The sequence below is a fragment of the Leucoraja erinacea genome, chromosome 29 (genome assembly GCF_028641065.1).
Source record: "Leucoraja erinacea ecotype New England chromosome 29, Leri_hhj_1, whole genome shotgun sequence".
Classification (NCBI taxonomy): domain Eukaryota; kingdom Metazoa; phylum Chordata; class Chondrichthyes; order Rajiformes; family Rajidae; genus Leucoraja; species Leucoraja erinaceus.
In genome coordinates, this window is record NC_073405.1 from 9,889,420 (window position 1) to 9,913,889 (window position 24,470).

At 44.6% G+C, this 24,470-nt stretch overlaps 1 protein-coding gene across 1 annotated transcript; it reads right to left on the bottom strand.

The window, feature by feature from the left end:
• Positions 1-942: 942 nt before the first annotated feature.
• Positions 943-23,724, bottom strand: peak3 (PEAK family member 3). The gene is made up of 3 exons (XM_055658571.1): positions 23,102-23,724; positions 10,570-11,261; positions 943-4,640 (listed from the first exon to the last, which is right to left on the bottom strand). Exons 1-3 carry the CDS (start codon positions 23,241-23,243, stop codon positions 3,516-3,518), a joined length of 1,959 nt encoding a protein of 652 aa, XP_055514546.1. The 5' UTR covers positions 23,244-23,724; the 3' UTR covers positions 943-3,515.
• Positions 23,725-24,470: the final 746 nt, after the last annotated feature.

Genomic DNA, 24,470 nt, shown 5'->3' on the forward strand with positions numbered 1-24,470 from the left:
CTGCTGAGACAAGACGCCAGCTCTCAGACACCTCCTCACACCTACCCTTTGACCATGACCCCACAGATGAACACCAAGCCATCATCTCCCAGACTGTTGCTGATCTCTTTGTCTCTGAGGATCTCCCCTCCACAGCCTCCAACCTTATCGTCCCCCAGCCCCACGCTGCCCTCTTCGATCTTCTCCCCAAAGTGCACACCAGGACAGCCCCGGCAAACCCATTGTCTCTATCTACCCCTGCCCCACTGAACTCATCTCCACATACCTCGATTTCATTGTATCCTCCCTTGTCCAGTCCCTTCCTATGTCCAAGACACCTCACATGCGCTTCAACTCTTTAAAAAAAGTCTGGTGAGAGGTTTCGACCTAAAACGTCACCCATCCATGTTCTTCAGAGATGCTGCTTGACCTGGTGAGTTAATTACTCCTGCACTTTTGTCCTTACCCAAGCGGAATATTTTGCAAACCAACATCTGTAGTTCCACAGAGGTCGGGATCAAATCCAAGTTAATGGACTTTAGACATGACGCATGGAAACAGGCCCTTCAGCCCAACGAGTGCACGCCAACCGGCGATCACTCCGTGCACTAACACAATCCTACACCGTGCAGTACCACCATTTACAATTTTTACTGAAGCCAACCAACCTACAAACCTGTACGTTTTTGGTGTGTGGGAGGAGCCCGAGCACCCGGACTAAACCCGCGTTGTCACAGGGAGAACGTACAAACTCCACACAGACAGCACCCGAGGTCAGGATCGAACCTGGATTTCTGGCATTGGAATTCCTATGCCGTCCCTGAGCTCGTGGGACGTCCCTTCGACGTTTCCCCCGAGGTGAATAGAGGACATGAAAAGTGGAAGCAAATACCAACCTTGTAAAAATATATGCAGAATAAGGAAGTCTAGGTAGAGGAACTGCCCAGGATAGAGAGAAGTCTCCGAGCGAACAGCAGCACGCGAGACCGTTGACAGTGGTCTGACCTTCTACAACTTGAGTGCAAACATTCTCTGTTGAAACCACAGGCTGAGGAACTACAACTGAACTGAACAAAAATCTTTCTGATGAAAAGATCACAAACACGTCTTTGACATTGCTGTGTTTAATTGCAAGACTGGCTCTGGTTAAATCTGCAGCTCATGTGCAAATGTATGTTTAGTTTAGTTTAATTTATTGCCATGTGTACCGAGGTACAGTGAAAAGCTTTTGTTTCGTGCTATCAGGTCAGTGGCAAGACTACACATGATTACAATCGACCCATCCACAGTGTACAGATACTTGATAAAGGGAATAATGTTTAGTGCAACATTTAGTTAACGTTTATGTGTCCACAGTTATCATCCACGTATGGCAAATAACAGAATCTCATGAGATTTGATCAGTACAGATAACTCTGTTAGTTTGCAATTTATAGTAGATAGACACAAAATGGTAGTGTAACTCAGCGGGACAGGCAGCTTCTCTGGAGAGAAGGAATGGGTCGAGTTTCGGATCGAGACCCTTCTTCAGACTGAGAGTCAGGGGAGTGGCAGTCACGGTAATAGGGAAGGTGTGAAAACAAGACATCAAAAGAGATGTTGATCAAGGAAAATGTAGAATAGATCATTGTTAGCTAGGAGAAGGTGACAACGAAGCAAACAGAGATAAAATGTAATCAGGGGGACAGTCAGACTGGTCGGAGAGCTGGAAAGGTGGAGGGATGGAGAGAGCGGGAAAGCAAAGGTTACTTAAATTAGAGAAATCAATATTCATACCGCTGGAGTGTAAGCTGCCCAAGCGAAATATGAGGTGCTTCTTGTAATGGGTGGTAGTAGTGATTTTAAATCTCACTTAGTATGTTTGTAAGCCTGCACAAAAAAGTTGAACAAGGACAAGGTGATCTGTGTAGGAAGGAACAGTAGATGCTGGTTTACACCGCTCAGTGGGACAGGCAGCATCTCTAGAGAAAAGGAATGGGTTGAGACTGAAGAAGGGTCTCGACCCGAAACGTCACATTTTCCTTCCCTCCAGAGATGCTGCCTGTTCCGCTGAGTTACTCCAACATTGTGTGTCTATCTTCAGCAATGAGGGCTCTAACTCACTTGCCCTTGACATGCGTAAAAGACTTGTGGCATTGAGCAAAAATGTATTTACCTTTTGGTTTTAAGTCAACAGATAAACCTGGACCTGATGTACTCCTCTGCATGCATCTATTCTGTGCTGGGATTTGCTAATGTGGGCGTTGCAATTTTCTAATTCCTCGCAAAAACCATAATCTTTCAAATGAGCTCTCGCAGTGAGTGTTGCCGAGGTAACAGGCCGCTAGAGGCAACTCGGCAGAGTCTGTTCCAGCCTCTTGCCTATTTACAAATACACTGAATTTTACTGGTAGTAATCACTCCATAATATGTTTTTTTTCCCTTTATCCTTCTAAGGGGGCCCCTAATACAGCCCTGGATGAGATCAATTTATGAATTGTTTGCTTCCTGGCCCAAGTGATTCAACGTTACACAAGATGGTGGATTTAATTTACTAAACAATCAGAGAGTGACTCAAAACCGCTACTGAATAGATAGGTATTTAAAGGTGATGTCAACCACTCAAATTTATCGATTTTAATAGACATTGTGAGAAAATGAAGCTTAATCAAAATCATCTTTACATTACTTTAGACTTTACTTTAGAGATACAGCGCGGAAACAGGCCCTTCGGCCCACCGAGTCCGTGCCGACCATCGATCACCCTGTACGCCAACACTATCCTACAAACTAGAGATAATTTACAATTCTCCCAAAGCCAATTAACCTACCAACCCGTAAGCCTTTGGAGTGTGGGAGAGAACCAGAGCACCTGGAGAAAACCCACGCGGTCACAGGAAGAACGCACAAACTCCGTACGCACAGCACCCGTAGTCAGGATCGAAACCGAGCCTCTGGGGGATACTCTAATTAAAGCCATGTTAGCCAATGTTTACTTGTAAGAGTTACTTTGCTTATTCAACAGGATTGGGTTATAGTGAAGGTACATCAGTCTTCATCAGTCAGAGTATTGACTGTAGAAATTGGGATGTTATGTTAAAATTTACAAGACATTGGTGAGGCCTCATTTGGAATATTGTGTTCAGTTTAGATCACACTGCCATGGAGGGGGTATTAATAAGATGGAGTACAGAGAATAGTTATGATGATATTGCCAGGGCATGAGGGCCTGAGCTACAGTGAGTGAGAGGTTGGGCAGGCCAGGATTCTATTCCTTGGAGTGCAGGAGGTTGAATGGTGATCTTATAGCGGTGTATAAAATCATGAGGCGAATAGATAGGGTGAATGCATGAATCTTTTACCCAGGATGGGGCAATCAATAACTGGAGTTAAAGTCCGAGGGGAAAGATTTAATAGGAACCTGCAAGGCAACCTTTTCACTCAGAGGAGGCAGGAGGTATTGATTGGAAAGGTCAAGGGCCAACTATGGGGAAATGGGACTAGGTTAAATGGAGCATCTTATTCGGCCTGGGCCTGTTTCCGTGCTGTGTGACTCCCTAACATTTTTCTTCCAAAAGAATCTGCATTTTCTCTACTGCCTGAAACATTGATTCGGGGGTGGCAAAGGCAAAGTATTGACAGCAAAGCCAGTCTTCCAACGTTGTTTGGCTCTGCTCATCGAGAAACCATTCTCCAAACTTCAACACCAGCAAGACACGCTTGACATCCAACCAGTTCTTCAGCACGTGTGGCGAGTCTCTGAGCCCAGTCTTCACGCTGAATGCTTTACTGCATGGACCCCAAAGCAAGGCTTGAAGGATGCTTTTCGCTTGACGGATATGTATTCTCTTGTATGGGTCGGCACGCAAGAGTAAGTGGGCAAGGTGTTGAAGGCCCTCGGAGTAGGCAGATAGTGGGCAGATTAGGGGCAGGTCGCTGGTGTTGTACTCTTCGTCTTCGCTCTGCCTTGAGATGCTCTCGAAGGGATTCGGCATGTGTAGAACTTCATAGATCAGGATGCCCAATTGGAACTCATCCACCATTTTGTACTGGGAGGTGGACATCATTTCGGGAGCTTGTCGGGCAAGATCAGGGTGGTGCTTCTGATCCACGGCAGTGTTCCTTTGCTTCGCTTTGGAGAAGTTGCTGATTACAAGTCTCGGCAGCTGGAGGATATCACCTTGGGCCTGGCTTCCTGGATTAGCCACCTGGCCGGGCATCTTAACCAGCAGCAGGTTTTCTAAGCGGAGATCGCAGTGGATGACGCCCTGGTTCTTCAGGTGTTCCAGCCCCAGGCAGAGCTGCAGAAGAAGAAGGCTTATTTGCCGCTCGTAGACTTCTGCCTGGGACACGTGAAGCGACGCAGACTCGTTTACAAAGTCCGCCATGGTTTGAAAGGGGGTCTCCTGCGTGATGATCACAAACTGCCGCCTTTTATCGAGCTGACTCTCTGGGTTGGCTTCAAACGTCTCGGCAGCGGCTCCTGTTTCAACGCCGGAGACTTCAGCCTCTGGAACATCGGCACACAAAACCGCCTCTTCAGTAGGTGCGAGGTTTGTAGGAAGAGCGGCCATAAAGTGACCTCTCACCTGTTGTACATTGAAATGGACCGGGAGGCTTTCCTGTACCGACAGCCCGTCTGGTTCCTTCTCCAGGGGCTCTTCGTTCAATGTTTTTGAGATCTGCAATTGACAGAAATAAAAAGTGTGCTGTCAGACATCTAATTATTATCTGAAGAATTGTCCCGACCCGAAACGTTGCCCATCCCAGTTGATCAGAGAAAGTGCCTGACCTGCTGAGGTACTCCAATGCTTTGTGTTTTGCTCATGATTCCAGCACCTGCAGTTCCTTGTTGCTCCTATTTCTTGACTATAGTTCCGCCAAACACTTGGACCTAGACATCAGCACCCACCTCTGGCACTGGATTCTTGAATTCCTGACTCTTAGACCACAATCAGTGAGAATAAGTGACACAATATCCTGCGCCTTAATTCTCTACATCGGGCCTCTGAAATACCACGACCTCTCTGTCACTAGTGGGCCGCTGTCATCAGGCTGCTGAATGGTCCACCCTTAAATTCGGGCGTAGTCCCGATCTTCCAGCCTACCTCATGGGGTCAGGGAAAGAGCGTTAATGTCGCGGCTCTTTTTCCACCAATCTTTCCACCACAAGAAGCATAAGAAGCGCAAGACACCATTATATGCAGATGCCGAGAAGTGTGTTCAGCTATGGCTGAACAATTTCTAATCTTGTGTTGTGGACTCGATAAGAAGAAGATGCCTACCTCATTGCAGACCCTGGACTTTTTTTCCTGCAGCTTTAATGTTATAATCCTGTAACACTATAAGTATCTTCACTCAAGTGTTTTTCTCTTTGCACTACCTGTTGTACGTATTTATGGCCTCATTACACTTGTTTATAGCGTAATTTGATTTGACGATATCGATACACCTGACAATAATAAACCAATACCTTTCTACCAGACCCCAAATATTTGGTGCAATATCACTAAATGAAACCATCTCTAAAATAGCAATGAAGTATGTCTTGTTAAGGAGTAAATTATTAAATATTTATAATTGCATTATAATTTCAGTTTTTCCATATTCTTCTGAAAACCATTGTGGCTTTCTATATGAAAGAGTTAAGAACCAATTCCTTGTTTTCTGTATGCAAATTGTTTTGATGCAAATGGAGTCATAGCATGGAAACAGGCCCTTCGGCCCAACTCATCCATGTTGGCCAAGATGCTCCATCTAAGCTAGTCCCATTTTACCACGTTTGGCTATTGTGTGATAAGAATGCACTTCCTAAATGTTCTAAATCATCACTTTAGTTTCTTTCATATTAAATGAATCTTCTATTATGACCTCAGAAATGTAGAAATATATATTTCAGCGTTTTCACTGCTCCCACCTATATTTACTGTACAAATACAGGGAAGAGGCTTCTCAAAAATTTTAATAATATTTGTACTGACTTGTTTATGCAGCAAAATCGAAAGATCTGGATGAAAAGTTCAGTAATTTCCCAATGCTTATTGCAAAATTATGGTTTTACTAGTGGAAGGAGATTTCATAATTTCATAATAGAATATAGTTACATACTGTAATAACCGTTTTAGTCAGACATATAGCCAGCTTTTCATAGCACATCCGTCAAGTATCTTTGATGCTATGGTGTACCTTTCAGCACTTATGGGCAACATTAAAATATTCAACATAAAATAGTACAGCACAATACTTCGGCCCACAACAACAGTGCTGAACATGATTTCAGGTTAAATTAATCCCCTCTGCCTGCACATGATCCATATTCCCCCCCCCCCCCCCCCCCCCCCCCCCCCCCCCCCCCCCCCCCCCCCCGCTTATCCATGTGCCGATCTAAAACCCTCCAAAACACCACTATCTTATCTGCCTCCACCACCAAAGGTGGCAGCGTGTTCCAGGCACGCATCACTCTCTGTGTAAAAAAACATGCCCTGCACATTGCCTTTAAACTTTGCCCCTCTCACCTTAAAGCTATGTCCTTTAGTCTTTGACATTTCCTTCCTGGTAATAAAATGTCACTGGTCGTAGTTTATTGAGGCCATTTATGGTTATCAATCTTGGCTATTGCACAATACAAGCCAGAAAACTAACCCCTAGCTTGAACCATCTAATAATATGCAACGGGTATAGTTAATAATCAGACCATCAGGGAAGACTTCAAAATATTTCTGTATTTTATTCCTTCAATACCTATTTGGTGTATGAATGTTTTTTTTGTTACTTTATTCTAATTTTATTGGTTTCTGTTATCTGATTCTGGTGTGTGACATTAGGCTGAGATAAATCTGAGGACAATACTGTCCCACGATATCATTGGTATAGGTTTATTATTGACACGTGTAATGAGAAACATTTTGTCTGTGTGCCATCTAACTGTATCAGATAACTCTATACATGAAAACTATCAAGCCATACACAAGTACAACTGGTAGAGTAAAGAGAAAACTACCAGTTAAGAGTATAGGTGTTCAGCATTGTATCCTTAATGCCCCTGTCCCACTTTGGAAACCTGAACGGAAACCTCTGGAGACTTTGCACCCCACCCAAGGTTTCCGTGCGATTCACGGAGGTTTTTGTCAGTCTCCCTACCTGCTTCCACTACCTGCAACCTCCGGCAACCACCTGCAACCTCCGGGAACTGCACGGAAACCTTGGGTGGGGTGCAAAGTCTCCAGAGGTTTCCATTCAGGTGGGACAGGGGCATTATAATTCCAGAGGGGAAAATAATCTAATGTCCACAACGAGGTAGGTTGGAAGATTGGAACTACCTCCTAGACTATGGGAGAACTGTTCGGAAGACTGATAACAGCGGGGAAGAAGCTGTTCCTGAATCTGGTGGTACATGCTTTCAAGCTTTTATATTTTCTGCTTGACAGGAGCAGAAAGAAGAAGGGATGAAAATGGTCTTTTGTTATGCTGGCTGCTTTCTGAGACAGCGTGGCGTAGATGGAGTCACTTGGTGGGGATTCGGGTCTGTTTGATATGCTGAGCTGCATCCACTACTCATTGCAATTTCTTGCAGCTTTGGGCAGAGCTGTTCCATTCCCATGGACAGTTTCATATCTCCGTCCATTGCTCTGCAGATTTACTATGAACCCAAACACAAAGTGCTGGCAGAATTCAATGGATCAGACAGCATCTGTGGAGGGAATGATCAGACCATGCTTCTTGTTTTAGCTTTAGTTTTTAGTTTCAGAGAAACAGCATGGAAACAGGCCCTTTGACCCACCAAATCCACGCTGACCCTTCGATCGCCCATTATTACACTAGTTCTATATTATCCCACTCTCCCATCCACTCCCTACACACTAGGGGCAATTTACAGCGACCAATTCACCAACAAACGCGCACGTCTTTGGGAAGTGGGCGGTAGCTGGAGCACCCGGAGGAAACCCACACAGTCGGAGGGAAGAACGTGCAAACTCCGCGCAGACAGCACCTGCGGTCCGGATCAAACATGGGTCTCTGGCGCTGGGAGGTCTGAAGAAAGATCTGGACCCTTCAGACTGCCTGATGGACTGAGTTCCTCCAGCACTTTGTTTTGTCCTTGGGATTCCAACATCTGCAGGTTCTTGTGTCTCCAATGAACTGTAGATGTTTGGTGCACTGTATTTTTTATAATACCGGTGCAATTGTTGGTGGAGAGGTTCAACAGGTGGCAGGACTGTACTTCCCTGTGCCCATTTCGTGGAAAAATCTACAGCCAGCATAGCTGCTATCAAAGACAGCTGTGTGAGGGAGATACTTGGACCATTGCATTTGTGGCATAAACAAATGAATGACAGGGGCAGCTGGCTACAGACGTTTCTTTAGTACACAGAGTAACCTTTTAAACTTCATAAAGTGTCAAACAAAAATGTCAAGTGTTAACGGGTTAATTGTTGAGGTCATCGACCTTCCACCGTCATATATCTGAAACATTATCTGTTTCCCTCTTCTGCCCAGAAGTCATGTTTGGGAATTTCATTTTTGGCCTTGGATGTTAGTCCATGTGCAGGGAAGTTATGTGTTGGTAGGAACTGCAGATGCTGGTTTAAACCGAAGATAGACACGAAATGCTGGAGCAACTCAGCGGAGCGGGTCGAGATTCTTCTTCAGTCTGAGTTACCCCAGCATCTTGTGTCTATCCGCAGGGAAGGATTGTTCTGCAGCCAAGCTCAAATCTTCCTTCTGGAGCTGTACAGCCTCAGCCCACAATATCCGCGTTGAACACGTTGCTAAATTAACCTAATTTGCTATGACCACACGTGATCCACATCCCTCCATGTTCTGCATATCCATGTGCCTTTCTAAAATGCCATATCATATCTGCCTCCACGACCACCCCTGACAGTGTGTTCCAGGCACCCACCATCCTCTATGTAAAAAAACTTGCCCTGTACATCTCCTTTAAACTTCAACCCCTCTGACCTTATGGTAATGACCTCTAGTCTATTGACATTTCCACCCTGGGGAAAAAAAAGGTTCTAATTATCTACCCTATCTATTCCTCTCATAATTCTGCAAACTTCCATCAGGGGTCCCCTCAACTCATAAGCTCCAATCGAACCTCTGTCCAACCTCTCCATGTAGCTGATATATAGAAAAAAAATAAGTGCAGGAGTAGGCCATTTGGCCCTTCGAGCCAGCACCATCCTCTTATCCAGGCAGCATTCTGGTAATCCATTTCCACACCCTCTTCAAAGGCTTCTCCTCCCTCCTAGAATTGGCCTCCCTTTTCCTCGTCAATTACTTCTTAGATATCCTACCTTTTCCAGTGTTTTCCCCCGCATATTCTCTATTGATGTTGATCATTTCAGTCCATCGAGTCTATGTCAGTGCGTAGAGCAATTACATTGCCCACAAGTTTTCCTTGTAACTTATTCATCCCAAATTCCTCATCAATATCCCCTAACCCCTGTCAGATTCTTCTGCTCCCCCGCACTGTGTGGGCACTTTAGTGCGGCCAATTTACCTGCTAACCAGGTCAATGAGATGTGGGAGGCACCTAGAGTAGAGTCCTAGCGTCAGGGAGTCACACAGCACGGAAACTGGTCCTTCGGCCCAAGGTCCAAGCCAACCAAGATGTCCCATCTAAGCTGATCCCATTTGCCTGGGTTTTATCTGGGTGCTCTGGTTTTCTCCCATAACTTAATTGGCTTCTGTAAATTGTCGTTGGTGTGTAAGATAGAACTGGTGTATGGATGATCGTTGGTCAACATGGTGGGCTCAAGGGCCGTTTTCCACACTATATCTCTAAACTAAACTAAATGGACAATGACCATTTCATATATCATTGAAGGAGGCCATTCAGCCCATTGAGTTTCTGCCGACTCTCAAAGAAATCCCATTCTGACCACAAATTGTCCTTGTAATCTATGCTCCCCAAAATTCCATTAAGTCCTTCACCCTCTCTCCACCAACCACTTCAGATTCCATCGCCCACCTACACTCAGGGACATGTACAGTAGTCAACTAACTTACCAATCCACATGTATTTGGTATATGGGAGGGAACCGGAGCATTAATGGGAAACCCATGCAGTACAAGAGAGAAAGAGCGTACAAACTAAACGTCCCAGATATGCCCCTGTCCCACTTAGGAAACCTGAACGGAAACCTCTGGAGACTTTGTGCCCCACCCGAGGTTGCAATGCGGTTCCCGGAGGTTTTTGTCAGTTTCCCTACCTGCTTCCACTACCTGCAACCTCCGGGAACTGCATGGAAACCTTGGGTGGGGCGCAAAGTCTCCAGAGGTTTCCGTCCAGGTTTCCTAAGTGGGACAGGGACATAAACGAAACGAAACAAAACAAAACTAAAATAACAAATTTTGTGACTAGGGAGCGAATGAATAGATGACATTTCGGGTCGAGACCCGAAACGTCGCCTATTCCTTCGCTCCCTAGATGCTGCCTCACCCACTGAGTTTCTCCAGCATTTTTGTCTACCTTCCATTTTTGCAGCATCTGCAGTTCTTCGTTAAATAATTCTGTGACTGGGATGTTCTGAATATTTTTTACAAATTCTGTCTAAATCTACGTTTCTTTTTCCAGAAACTCGTGCAAAGAAAACATATTTTTACCTTTAACGTGAACTCATCTTGCATGTATTGGGCTCGAAAGTAAACGGCATCCCTGGAGACGCAGCAGGGTTTGTCAAACGGCACCTGGAAACCTGGCCAGTTACTTTCACTGAGGTTTAGCGCAGGTTCCTTATCTCGCAGGAAAAGCCTGCTGTATTTTGCGGCAATGCTTTTCAACGACATTGTGCATCTGTTGGCCATCGTTCTGAAAACCTCTTCCTGACTGTCAGTGTTGATCCAGTTCCTGAGGTCCAGATCTGACGTCTCAAAGTTCAATTTCCCTATGTCCATCTGAGGAACGTAACCAGGGTTCCCATCCAAGCTCTGAGCCCTCGTCATTCCTGATCTCCTGTTGTGGAGACTCCAAAGGTTGAATTTTTCATCCGTCTTCAGTGGACTACAGGGGCTACTGAAGCTGTTTTTTGTCCAAAACATATTTTTTCCTTCGTAGATGCCGTAGAGCGGATTGGTTATTTGAAATCCCGGCGAACAGGGCAGACTCTTGGTGAGAGGTGAACCCAACAGAACACCTCCCGGAGCAGAGTTTGTCCTGTTGAGGGACTTCTTAGGAAGAGGGGGTGGTCGTGCGTCATCGGCGGACTTGGATTCAGGCAGCATCCTTTGAGAGGCCATTAAAGCTTCACTCACGCCCTGCAGAGTCTTTGTAGGGGTAGTACTGGAATGGAGGTCAGCTGTGAAGGGCAAGATAAGAAAGATTATTAAGATCACCCCACCCAAAGATTATTATTTTAAAAGAACGAATCTCCTACTCAAATGTCTTCACACAGATTCCACAGAAACACAATGTCTTTTCACAAGAAAGGAAGAGATTTGAACTTTTCTTTTCGCCTTCCTTCACAGTGAGGAATGTGGAGGAGGCACTATGGTGGATGTTTATGTTCAAATGTATTTTGTGTTCCGTTGCTTTCTATTGTATGACTGACTTGGCAAATGGAATTCCTCGTAGGTCGCAAAACATACTTGGCTAATGAAGTATTATTGTGATTGTGATTGTGATAAGCGATAGGAGCCATTCGGCCCATCAAGATAGGAGCCACTCTGCCATTCAACCAGGACTGCTGTATCTCTCCCTCTTAAAATGATTCTCCTGCCTTCTTCCCCACAACCGCTGACACCCGTACTAACCTAGAATCTATCTACCTCTGCCTTAAAAAATATCCATTGGCTTGCCCACCACGGCCTTCTGTGGCAATGAATTCCACAGATTCACCACTCTTTTGCCTAGACTAGGGGAATCAAGAAGGCTGGGGGGCAGAGATTTAAGGTGAGGGGTGCAAAGTTTAAAAGAGATGTGGGGGGCATGGTTATTTGCAAAGAAGGTGGTGAGTGCCTGGGACACGCTGCCAGGGATGGTGGTGGAGGCAGATACCATAGTGGTATTTAAGTGGCTTTTAGATAGTCACTTAGAAATGCAGGGAATGGAGGGATATGGATTATATGCAGGCAGAGGAGATCAGTTTAACTTTGCATTATGGATATTGTGGCTGATGGGCCTGTTCCTGTGCTGTACTCTTCTATGTTCTATATTAAAGTCTGTCACCACATGCCTGCCTTCACTTTTGCTTTCCCGAGAGAAGCTGGTTCCCCCATGTCCTCCACAGACGCTGCCCGACCTGCTGAGTTCCTCCAGCACCTTGTGTTCTACACAAGATTCCAGAACTGTGGTTCCTTGTGAAATGTACATGATTTTCCATTTCCAAATATGAGTTGTGTAATTGTGGTTGACAGTGGAAATTAGTTCCTTGTGAAGACATCAGGTATTATTTTATTAACCATTACTGCAAACCTACCTCAGAATATAAAGAGTTAAACTCAGACACTCAACACCTATTCCTTTGACTAACAGGTTAACGTGTGTATCTGGATAACAAAGCCACATAAGTCAGGCTGCTGTTCATCATCCACAGCTCAGCGTTCAACACACCCATCGCCCCCCAATCTCTTCTCAAGGTTGCAGCACAGTGGCGTAGCTGGTAGAGCTACTGTCTCACAGGATCAGAGATCTGGGTTCGATCCTGGCCTCAGGTGCTGTCTGTGTGGAGTTTGCACATCCGCCCTGTGACTGCATGGGTTTCCTCCGGGTGCTCCCATTTCCTCCCACATCCCAAAGATGTGCGGGTTTGTAACTTAAATGGCCTCTACAAAAATTGTGTCGGGAGAGGATGGGAAAGTGGGATAACATAGAACTAGTGCGAACGGGTAGACACAAAATGCTGGAGTAACACAGTGGGTCAGGCAGCATTCCTGGAGAACATGACAGTCGACATTTCAGGTCGGAACTCTTATTCAAGATTTGGCTCGAAACTTCACCTCTCCATGTTGTCCAGTGGTGCTGCCTGGCCCACTGAGATACTCCAGCATTTTGTGTCTACCTTTGGTATATACTCGCATCTGCAGTTCTTTGCTATTATATGGGGTGAACTGGAGATCGATGGTTGTTGGGCCGAAGGAACTGTTTCCATGCTGTATCTTTCAATCTTCTTTTATTTAGACTTTTAGAGATACAGCGCAGATACAGGGCTTCATGCCCACCTTGTCCATGCTGACTAGCGATAACCCCGTATACATGTGCTCTATTCTACACACAAGGGACAATTTACGATTAGCAGAATCCAGTTAACCTACAAACCTGCACGTCTTTGGAGTGTGGGAGAAAACCAGAGCACCTGGGGGAAACACAGGCGGTCAAAGGGTGAAAGTACAAACACCGTACAGACAACATCCGCAGTCAGTGTTGAACCCGGGTCTCTGCCGCTGTAAGGCAGCAACTCTAACACTGCAGCGTTGTGCCGCCCACAATTAAAGAAACCCTGTGACTGGACGTGTGAAATCCCTTGGTCCCATGGCTCTGATGGTACTGCTTCCTCAGAAGCAAGGAGGAAGAACCGCTTGCGTTTGCAACACCCCACCAATGGGGAACTCATTGAGGAAGTTGTGCAGGGAGCTCAGTCCATGGTAGCCAATGCTGAAAGCAGAAATTGAGGCTGTTGTAGGGGATTTGAATTTGAAAAAAAGTAGAAAAGTCAGAAAAGTAGAGAATTGATATGTTCTGTGCCGGGGTGAAGATGGGGCAGAGAGAGAGGGGGGCTAAACTGCAGAAGTTTAGACTTTAGAGATACGGCGTGGAAACAGGTCCTTTTTCGGCCCATGCCGACCAGCGATCACCCCAAACATCATCACTATCCTACAAACTAGGAACAATTTACAATGTACAGAAGCCAATTAACCAAGCACCAGTTGTCAGGATCGAACCTGGATCTCTGGCGCTGTAGGGCTGCAGTTCTACCGCTGCGCCACTATGCTGCTGTTAATGCTGCAATAACAGAGTCGCAGTGAATAGTTCTTGATATAGGACTCACATTGTTGCACAGTGGTCCATGCCCAGATAGGGTCAGGTCATTGCGCAGTACATGTTACTGACTGACATGGATACAGCCGGTCACACATGGCTTGATAAATCAGCTACTAAGGAAGGAGACATTTTATTGGTACATAGCTAGAACAGGGAAGAAAAGTCACACTTTTCTTTTTAGGTATTTGGCTATATTTGGTATTTCAAAGTCTTGAAAATAACCGCAAAATGAAACGTATCGGTATGCATTGTGGGATAGTTCTTGGTAGTTTATCTACACTTAACCCATGGTAGCAAGCTGAATAAGATTAAAGACAATGTTTTCACATTTGCAGATAATACTAAATTAAAAGGGGAAGAGATCATATGAAACAAACCAGCTGCAGTCCATTGGGGCTTGATTATTAAAGTATCTGAAACATAGAAACATAGAAAATAGATGCAGGAGTAGGCCATTCGGCCCTTTGAGCCAGCACGCCATTCAATATGATCATGGCTGATCATCCAAAATCAGTACCACGTTCCTTCTTTTTCCCCATATCCCTTGATTCCGTTAGCCCCAAGAGCTATATCTAACTCTCTCCTGAAAACATCCAGTGAATTGGCTTCCACTGCCTTCTGTGGCTGAGAATTCCACAGATTCATAACTCTCTGGGTGAAAATGTTTTTCCTCATCTCAGTCCGAAATGGCCTACCCCTTATTCTTAAACTGTGACCCCCCCCCCCCCTCCCCGGCTCTGGACTCCTGCAACATCTAGCCTGTCCAACCCCTTCAGAAACGTGGGTAGGGAGTGTAATTCAGTGGTGATGATAGTGATTTTTCCAGGTGCATAGTTCATGGTGATGAGAGGGACGCAAGGTGAAACTGGTCAGGAATAGACCAGTAAAGCAGATCTCCGTTTATGAAATAGCCATGAAGTCATAGAGTGTGACAGCATGGAAACAGGCCCTTCGGTCCAACTTATCCATGACGACCAAGATGACCCATCTACGCTGGCCCCACCTGCCAGCGATTGGCCCATGTTCCTCTAAACAATTCCTATCTATGTCTTCTAATGCCTGCCTCAACTACCTCCTGTGCAGCTCAAGCCATACACCCACTATCCTCAGTTAAAAATTAGTCCCGCACGTTCCTGTTAAATCTTCAGTTTCAGTTTTAGTTTACTGTCACGTGTAGCGAGGTACAGTGAAAAGCTTTTGTTGCATGCTAACCAGTGAGCAGAACGATGATACGTGGTTACAATTGAGATACAGGATAAGGGAATAACATTTACTGCAAGGTAAAGCCAGTAAAGTCTGATCAAAGATAGTCCGAGGCTCCCTGATTCAGGACTGCAAATCTTGACCCTCCCATCTTAAATCTAAGTACAAGGTAGACACAAAATGCCGGAGTAACTCAGCGGGACAGGCAGCATCCGAGAAGGAATGGGTGACATTTCGGGTCAAGACCATTCTTCAGACCCGAAACGTCACCCATTCCTTCTCTCCAGAGATGCTGCCTGTCCCGCTGAGTTACTCCAGCATTTAGTGTCTACCTTCGACTTAAACCAGCATCTGCAGTTCTTTCCTACACATTAAATCTAAGTCCACTGGTTCTTGATTTCCTGCACCCTGGGTCAAAGATTCTCCACATTCACCCTATGAGGTCCCCCTCATGATTTTACACTACTTTATAAGATTATGCCTCCTGCGCTTAAGGGATAAAGTCCTAGCCTGCCTAATCTTTTCCTATTGCCAGGGCCCCTGTGTCTTGGTAACATCCCTAAATATCTTTTCTACACGCCTTCCAGCTTAATGACGTCCTTCCTACAACAGGGTGACCAAAATAATCATAATACTCCAAATTCAGACTCACCAATGTCTTGTACAACTAACATAATGTCACACCTTCTATGCTCACCCCGACTGTTCATAACCTCTTCCATCTACCTGTGTTGCTAGTTATGTCATAAGACCATATTCATGTGATAGCAGCAGCTATTCGGCTCATCAAGTCTGCTCCGCCATTCAATCATGGCTGATCTATCTGTTTCCTAACCCCATTCTCCTGCTTTTTCCCATAACCCCCGATATCCATAGTAATCAAGAATCGATCGATCTCTGCCTAAAAAATATCCATTGACAGCCTCTATAGCCTACTGCGGCAAATAATTCCACAGATTCACCTCCCTCTCGCTAAAGAAATTTCTCCTCATCTCCTTCCTGAAGGAACGTCCTTTAATTCTGAGATTATGACCTAGTCCTAGACTCTCCCACTAATGGAAATATCCTCTCCACATCCACTCTATCCAAGCCTTTCCCTATCCGGTAAGTTTCAATGAGGTCCCCTCCCCTCATCTTTCTAAACTTCAGCGAGTACAGGCCCAGTGCTGTCAAACGCTCATCATATGTTAACCCACTCATTCCTGAGATCATTCTTGTAAACCTGGACAAGTTACTGGACAAGCGTTTTCAGCAGGGATTGTAACTGGATTCAGGAAGTAATTGGACATATATCTGGAGAGGGAAGTTGCAGACCAATATATGGAGAAGGCAGGAAGTTGGTGTTAAAATCAACCAAAAACCAAACTTTTTTAGTGCCTCTTTCTCTTCCTTAAAAAGCTTTGTGTTTTTTTAATATAAAATCTCCATGTACCATTAACCATAATGTCAGGCTGCAGATGTTTTTTTTTTAATGTTGTTGTTTCCGCACAGATATTTAAAGGATGAAATTGCACTGTCAGTGGTAGGAATCATCGGCCAGTTTAACCAGTGGTATTTTTTTCTCTACCATCCATTTAAACCAGCAATGCAGTTCTTTCCTACCCATTGTGTTGCCGGCTGAAGTCAATGTGCAATGCACCCGGGATTTATCACTGTGTTAAGGGTGGCTTTCAGCCTGCCAGGAACATATAATCCGAAAACTGCACCTCATTTAGCGTGAGATCTCTCGCTGGGAAACTAAAAGTACGCATTGTTCATCCCAGTTTGGCAAAAGAATAAATCAGGGAAGGTAGTACATCCATGGATAACAAGGGAAATCAGGGATAGTATCAAAGCGAAGGATGATGCGTACAAATTGTGTACCTTCGATTTTCCAGCATCTGCAGTTCCTTCTTAAAAACTAAAAGTACGCGTTTTTCTCAAATACCAGTGCACGGATGACTATATCTCAGCTCCACAGTTGAATACAAACCATGGAAAGATGCATAGTCCAGCAGTGAGACACAGAGGGCGGTGGGTATATGGAACGAGCTGCCAGAGGAGGTCATTGAGGCAGGTAACTACAACAACATTTAATAGACATTCCGACAGGTACATGGGTAGGAAAGGTTTAGAGGGATATGGACCAAACTTGGCCAGGTGGGACCAGCGTAGATGATGCATCTTGGACGGCATGAGCAAGCAGGATCGAAGGCCCTATTTCTGTGCTGTATGACCCTATGACTATGATTGCAGAAGGGTCTTGACATGAAACGTCACCTATTCCTTCGCTAAACTGGGTCACAGTTTAAGGATAAGGGGGAAATCTTTTCGGACCCAGATGAGAAAAACATTTTTCACACAGAGAGTGGTGAATCTCTGGAATTATCTGCCACAGAAGGTAGTTGAGGCCAGTTCATTGGCTATATTTAAGAGGGAGTTCGATGTGGCCCTTGTGGCTAAAGGGATCAGGGGGTATGGAGAGAAGGCAGGTACAGGATACTGAGTTGGATGATCAGCCATGATCATATTGAATGGCGGTGCAGGCTCGAAGGGCCGAATGGCCTACTCCTGCACCTATTTTTTATGTTTCTATGCTCCATAGATGCTGCCTCACCCACTGAGTTTCTCCAGCAATTTCGTCTACCCTATGACTCTAATCCATTTATAAGAGACTGCGTTGTTAACGTCATGTATTGGTGTCGGCATATTGGGCAGAGCAATCGGTGATTTTCCTACCAGTTAAGTCATTGCATTCCCTGATGTTGTCTACGTATTTGTAACATGCAACATGGTCTATGAGCAACGCATATAGGGAAATGCACTCAATAGAAAAACCAAGTCAAAACAATGTGTAGCCTCGGATCGACATTTCGGATCGAGACCCTTCTTCAGTCTACATTCTGAAGTCTGAAGAAGGGTCTCGACCCGAAACGTCACTCATTCCTTCTCTCCAGAGATGCTGCCTGTCCCACTTTTACTCCAGCTTTTTGTGTCAATCTTTGGTTTAAACCAGCATCTGCAGTGCCTTCCTATATAAAAATAGTGCTACCTTATCTGATCAAAGGATGCGGTCGAACTTTTGACAAAAATAAAAAGAATGATAAGCATCACGATAGTGGATGTCGACAGATTCGTAGAGGGCTCCTTCCGGCTGAGCGACTGCCTGCCCCTTTCCCAGGGTTATGTGTGTGCCTGGGGGGTCCCTCGAAAAAAAAACACGTGATGTCCATGGGAACCATGTGGTATTTATGGGACCTTTGGGCACCACAGGGGGTTGAATGCATCCTGGACAAGGATTGTAATATAGTCATTGAATATTTGGTACTAATATTCTAAATATTTCTAAATGTTCTAAATATTTTAGGATATTTAATATTTAGTGTTAAGAATATTTGGTAACTTTGTATTATGCTGGTGGTATGTTGGTATTGTTTGTTTGTAAATATTATTATTGTAAATTTAGTTTTTACTTTTAGAGATAAAATGCGGAACCAGGTCCTTCGGCCCACCGAGTCCGCACCGACCAGCGATCCCCACACATTAAACATATTCTACACACATTAGGTACAATTTTACATTCATACCAAGCGAATCAACCTACAAACCTGTACGTCTTTTGAGTGTTGGAGGAAAACAAAGATCTTGGAGAAAACCCACGCGGTCATGGGGAGTACAAACGTACAAACTCTGTACAGACAGCGCTTGTAATCCGGATCGAACCTGGGTCACTGGCGCTGTCCTAATTAAGAATGTAAATATGATTTTTTGGCAAGTGTAATGAAGTAAATGATTTGGTGAGATCACACCTGGAGCATGGCACCAGGATTTGGTCTCCATATTTAAGGAAGAATATGCTTGCTCTGGAGGTAGTGTTGAGCAGGTAGATTAAATTGACTCCTGATTGAGTTGGCTGTACTTGAGTTGGTTACATTTATACCAAGCCAATTAACCTGTACGTCTTTGGCATGCAGGAGGAAACCAAAGATCTTGGAGAAATGCGGTAACATACAAACTCCGTACAGACAGCAGCCGTAGACGTGATCGAAACTGAGTCTCTGGCGCTGTGAGGTAGCAAATTTACCGCTGGGCCACAGTGCCGCCCGTAAATCAACTAATATTCCGCGTTAAGAATATTTGGTAACTTTGTATTATGGTGCTTGGTGTGTTGGTATTGTTTGCTTTGTAAATATTATTATTGTAAATCATTGAATAAATTATTTTTTGTGAAAGAAAAGACAGAATCATAATCATTTGGCTTGCCATTAATAATTGACTATTTGTTGATGACACCAAATACTGATGGGATTAGTTAATAATTAGGAGACGGCAACATAATTCGAGGAGGGCCATTCATAAACTTGCAAAATAATTGGTCAATGAGTGTCAGCGCAGTTAAATATGAGGTTATGCGTAGGGAGATTAAAAGTTATTACTGAAACTGTGCCTGCTTTGGTGCGCCAGAGAGAGTCATAGAGACATACACCATAAAAACAAGCCCTTCAGCCCATCTAGTCCGCACCAAGCACCCACTTATTCTACCCCCTTTATATTCGCCGACCTCCACATTTTATTTTCAGTTTTAGTTTTAATGATACAGCATGGAAACGGGCCCTTCGGCCCACCGACACCATCCTGGCCATCAATCATCCTTTATCATTGTTACATTTTTGCAAATCTTTCATTCTTTATTATTTATCTCTCTACATCATTGTCTATATCTCTCGTTTCCCTCTCCCCTGACTAGTCTGAAGAAGGGTCTCAACCCACAACATCACCCGTTCCTTCTCTCCAGAGATGCTGCCTGTCCCGCTGAGTTAGTCCAGCTTTTTGTGTCGATCTTCAGTTTAAACCAGCATCAACAGTTCCTTTCTACAAAATCACCCATTCACATTAGTTTTATGTTATTACACTTTCTTATCCACTTCCTCCACATTAGGGGCAATTTTACAGAGGCCAATTAACCTACAAACCTGACCTTTCGGGTCGGGACTTTTCTTCCTTTGGGACCCTTCTTCAGAGAAAACTGAATTAGGGTCCCGACCTGAAACGTCACCTATCCATGTTCTCCTGAGATGCTGCTTGACCCGCTGAGTTACGTCTGCACTTTGTGTTTATTTTACAATCATTTAAATATCTATCAAACCTTAGTTAGATCAGTTTTTCAACCAGAAACATTAACTTTGTTTCTCCATCCAACGTTGGTGCCTGACCTGCAACTTATTGCCAACAAAGATAGACACAAAAAGCTGTAGTTACTCAGCGGGCCAGGCAGCATCTCTGGAGAAAAGGAATAGGTGACGTTTCGGGTTGAGTCTGAAGAAGGGTCTCGACCTGAAACATCACCCATTCCTTCTCTCCAGAGATGCTGCCTGCCCCGCTGAGTTACTCCAGCTTGTTGTGTCTATCTTCGGTGTAAACCAGCATCTGCAGTTCCTTCCTACACAAATGTATTCCCAGCATTTTGTGTTTTATTGCATACTTCCAGCATCTGCAATTTCTTTGATTTTCATTTCGACCTCATTAAGATTGCAATGCGCATTTCCGGCTGCCAGGATAGTGAAAAGGACACGGAGGCAATGGTACACAGAAGGTTTACAAGCGATCTAACAATTATCTAAAATATGGTGAAATGCCACTAACCTGAGTTTCAGTTTCTCTCCCCGCAGATGCTGCCTGACCTGCTGAGCATTTCCAGCCCTTTTTGCTTTGTGATCAATTTCTATATTTCCTTTACATTCTTGTCCTTATTTTGCCAACATTTACTTCTGCTGCCTTTGGTTCTATATTTCATTTCTCTCTGAATACCCACGGAGGTTACAATGTGTCCACATATTACACATAGAGGAAATATGTAGAAACAACGAACAATTTAAGTAATACAGTAGATTCATGCACATGTTATTGTGTCATATATGGTGTAATTACATCTTTATCATTTATGGCAGATATCTACCCCTCTATCTCACCCATTTACGGTTGCTTTCAATGACCATTTGCTTCTCACTTCCGCAATGCATTTTACACTTGCTTTAGCCTTAGAGTAATACAGCATAGAAACAAGTCCTTCGGCACAACATGTCCATGCATGCTGAAGAAGTTGCCCAACTGATCTTGTCCCATTTCCTTCCAAACCTTTCCAATCCGTGTACCTGTTCAACTCTCTTTTAAATGTTGTAATTGTACCTGCATCAACTACTTTGTCTGGCAGCTCATCCCATATATGGGCCATTCTCCGTGTGAAAAAGTTTTCCCCTTCAGATTCCTTTAAAATCTTTCCCCTCCCCACCTCAGATTAGGTGTAAGTTTATGGAGACAGCAGGGAAACAGGCCCTTTGGCCCACCGAGTCCACGCCGACCATCATTCACCCGTTCACCCTAGTTCCACGTTTCCCACTTTCTCATCCACTATCCATTAGGGACAATTTACGGAGGCCAATTAAATTACAAACTGGCATGTCTTTGGGATGTGGGAGGAAACCAGAGGACCAACACAAAAGTCACAGGGAGAACGTGCAAACTCCACGCAGGCAGTAGCAGAGGTAAGGATCGATCCTGAGTCTCAGACACTGTGACGCGGCAGCTCCGCCAGCTGCATCACTCTGCTGCTCTGCTCCTATGTTAAAGAAGTTTACATTGCAGTTTCTCTTTTACAATGTAGTAACTGTCTAATCGAATATATCTAGTAAGTACTGCTATTTTAGAACCAGGAAGTGAATGAGAAAGATTTCTGACCCAGAGCTGCAGGGAACAATGGGCTTAGCAGGTGTTGGGTGTATGAACATTGGACAGTGAAGAAATAGTTTTCCCCCTCTATGGCCAACATCAGGGTGTATTATAGTATAGAAACATAGAAACATAGACAATAGGTGCAGGAGTAGGCCATTCATCCCTTCGAGCCTGCACCGCCATTCAATATGATCATGGCTGATCATCCAACTCAGTATCCTGTACCTGCCTTCTCTCCATACCCCTGATCCCTTTAACCACAAGGGCCACATCTAACTCCCTCTTAAATATAGCCAATGAACTGGCCTCAACTACTTTCCGTGGCAGAGAATTCCACAGATTCACCACTCTCTGTGTGAATTTTTTTTTCTCATCATAGTTTTTGAGAGGGTGTTTGTGTGGGTGTGGAAGTCAATTGTTCATCTTCTGTGAATTAAATTGCCCAAACTGATTACTTCTGATCTGTTTTTTGACTGATTAAAAGATACAGCAGGGAAACAGGCCCTTCAGCCCACCAAGTCAACATCGACCATCAATCACCCGTACACACTAGTTTAATGTTATCCCACTTTCTCACCCACTCCCAACACACCAGCTGCAACCTACAGAGGTCAAATAACCTGCGACCCTGTATGCCTTTGGGATGTGAGAGGAAACCAGAGCTTCCAGAAGAAACCCACGAGGTCACTGTGAAAAAACATGCAAACTCCACACAGACAGCACCTTAGGGTCAGGGTCGAACCCAAGTCTCTGGCTCTGTGAGGCAGCAGCTCTACTGTTGTATGCTGCCCATTTGTTAATGTGGAGGGAATTGAAGAATTAATAGTGAAACATTTGTATTTCAATTTCAATATGTGTTTCAAATGACTGCAGCTAAGGTAGACAAACTGAATATGATAAAGCAGTTAGACACAAAATGCTGGCGTAACTCAACGGGACAGGCAGCATCTCTGGAGAGAAGGAACGGGTGACGTTTCGGGTCGAGACCATTCGAAGAGGTCTCGACCCAAAACGTCACCCATTCCTTCTCCAGAGATGCTGCCCATCCCGTTGTGTTGCTGCAGCCTTTTGTATCTATCTTTGGTTTAAACCAGCATCTGCAGTTCCTTCCTACACATGATATAGCAGCTTTTAATTTCCTACGATCCTTTTCTTATTAATATCTTCTCAGACAATCTCGGTTTTGTTGCTAAAAATATGGATTGCACCCTGCACAAGCCCACTATTTGTGAAACCGGCAAAACTCACCCAGATTAACGTAGATCTTGTCCGCCGAGTCTACACTGCTGGTGGAGTCTTGAGTGCTGAATGTGTCAGAGTCATTTGAAATTGAAGTTAGTTCTTGTGAGCAAGTGCTGCTCGAGTCCGCATCGGAGACACCTCCACTCATTCTGACTGCGAACCTGTCCCTGTGAGATCAAACATAAAAGCAGTAGTAGTTATTTTTTTCCCCCCTTCATTTGAACTGACCAGACTTTCATTCTTGATTCAGGAAGTTCTGAAGCAAGCTGATGTGCGACGTGACATTCTGTATCAATGCAAGGTTCTGCTCGGCCAAAAAAAACGGCCAAAAAAGCGCATGAAACAACCACATGAAATAGCTGTCCTTCTAACTGCCTGTGGACATTTGCATCTCAAAACATATGAGTGCATGTGTGTGCAGTGCAGCTAAACCTTCATGCAGAGCGGAAGTGTATTTTTCTTTACTGTTAAACCACCGCACCAAACCACAAAAATAAATGAGATCTCAGTTTCAGCTCTAGTACAGGAGGCTTACTGTGCCAAGGGGTTAATTACTTTGCAAGTGCCATTACTGTTCGCTTTGCGGCTGGTCTTATGTGCTCTGTTCTTACATACGTCCACCATTTCATTCACGGAACATAGAGCAGTACAGCACAAGAAAAGGCCCTCCAGCCCGCAGTGTCTGTCAAACATGAGGCCTAGACAACTTCATCTGCCTGCACATGATCCACACACCCTCTATTCCCTGCTTGTTCACGTGCTGATCTAAAAGCACCTTAAACGCTACGATCGTATACAATTGTGTCCAGTTTTGGTCTCCTAATTTGAGGAAGGACATCCTTGTGATTGAGGCAGTGCAGCGTAGGTTCACGAGATTGATCCCTGGGATGGCGGGACTGTCATATGAGGAAAGATTGAAAAGACTAGGCTTGCATTCACTGCAGTTTAGAAGGATGAGGGGGAGGTCTTATAGAAACATATAAAATTGTAAAAGAACTGGACAAGCTAGATGCAGGAAAAATGTTCCCAATGTTGGGCGAGTCCAGAACCAGGGGCCACAGTCTTAGAATAAAGAGGAGGTCATTTAAGACTGAGGTGAGAAAAAAACTTTTTCACCCAGAGAGTTGTGAATTTATGGAATTCCCTGCCACAGACGGCAGTGGAGGCCAAATCACTGGATGGATTTAAGAGAGAGTTAGATAGAGCTCTAGGGGCTAGTGGAGTCAAGGGATATGGGGAGAAGGCAGGCATGGGTTATTGATAGGGGACGATCAGCCATGATCACAATGAATGAAGGTCAAGGCTCGAAGGGCCAAATGGCCTCCTCCTGCACCTATTTTCTATGTTTCTATGTATCTGCCTCTCAGGCACCTAC

Excerpts from the sequence above, each read along its gene's own strand:
- peak3 (XM_055658571.1), bottom strand. The coding sequence starts at position 23,243 with ATGAGTGGAGGTGTCTCCGATGCGGACTCGAGCAGCACTTGCTCACAA. Across the intron at positions 11,262-23,101 it reads CAAGATCTACGTTAATCTGG|CTGACCTCCATTCCAGTACT; the intron begins GTGAGTTTTGCC and ends TGCCCTTCACAG. Across the intron at positions 4,641-10,569 it reads AAGATGAGTTCACGTTAAAG|ATCTCAAAAACATTGAACGA; the intron begins GTAAAAATATGT and ends TGTCAATTGCAG.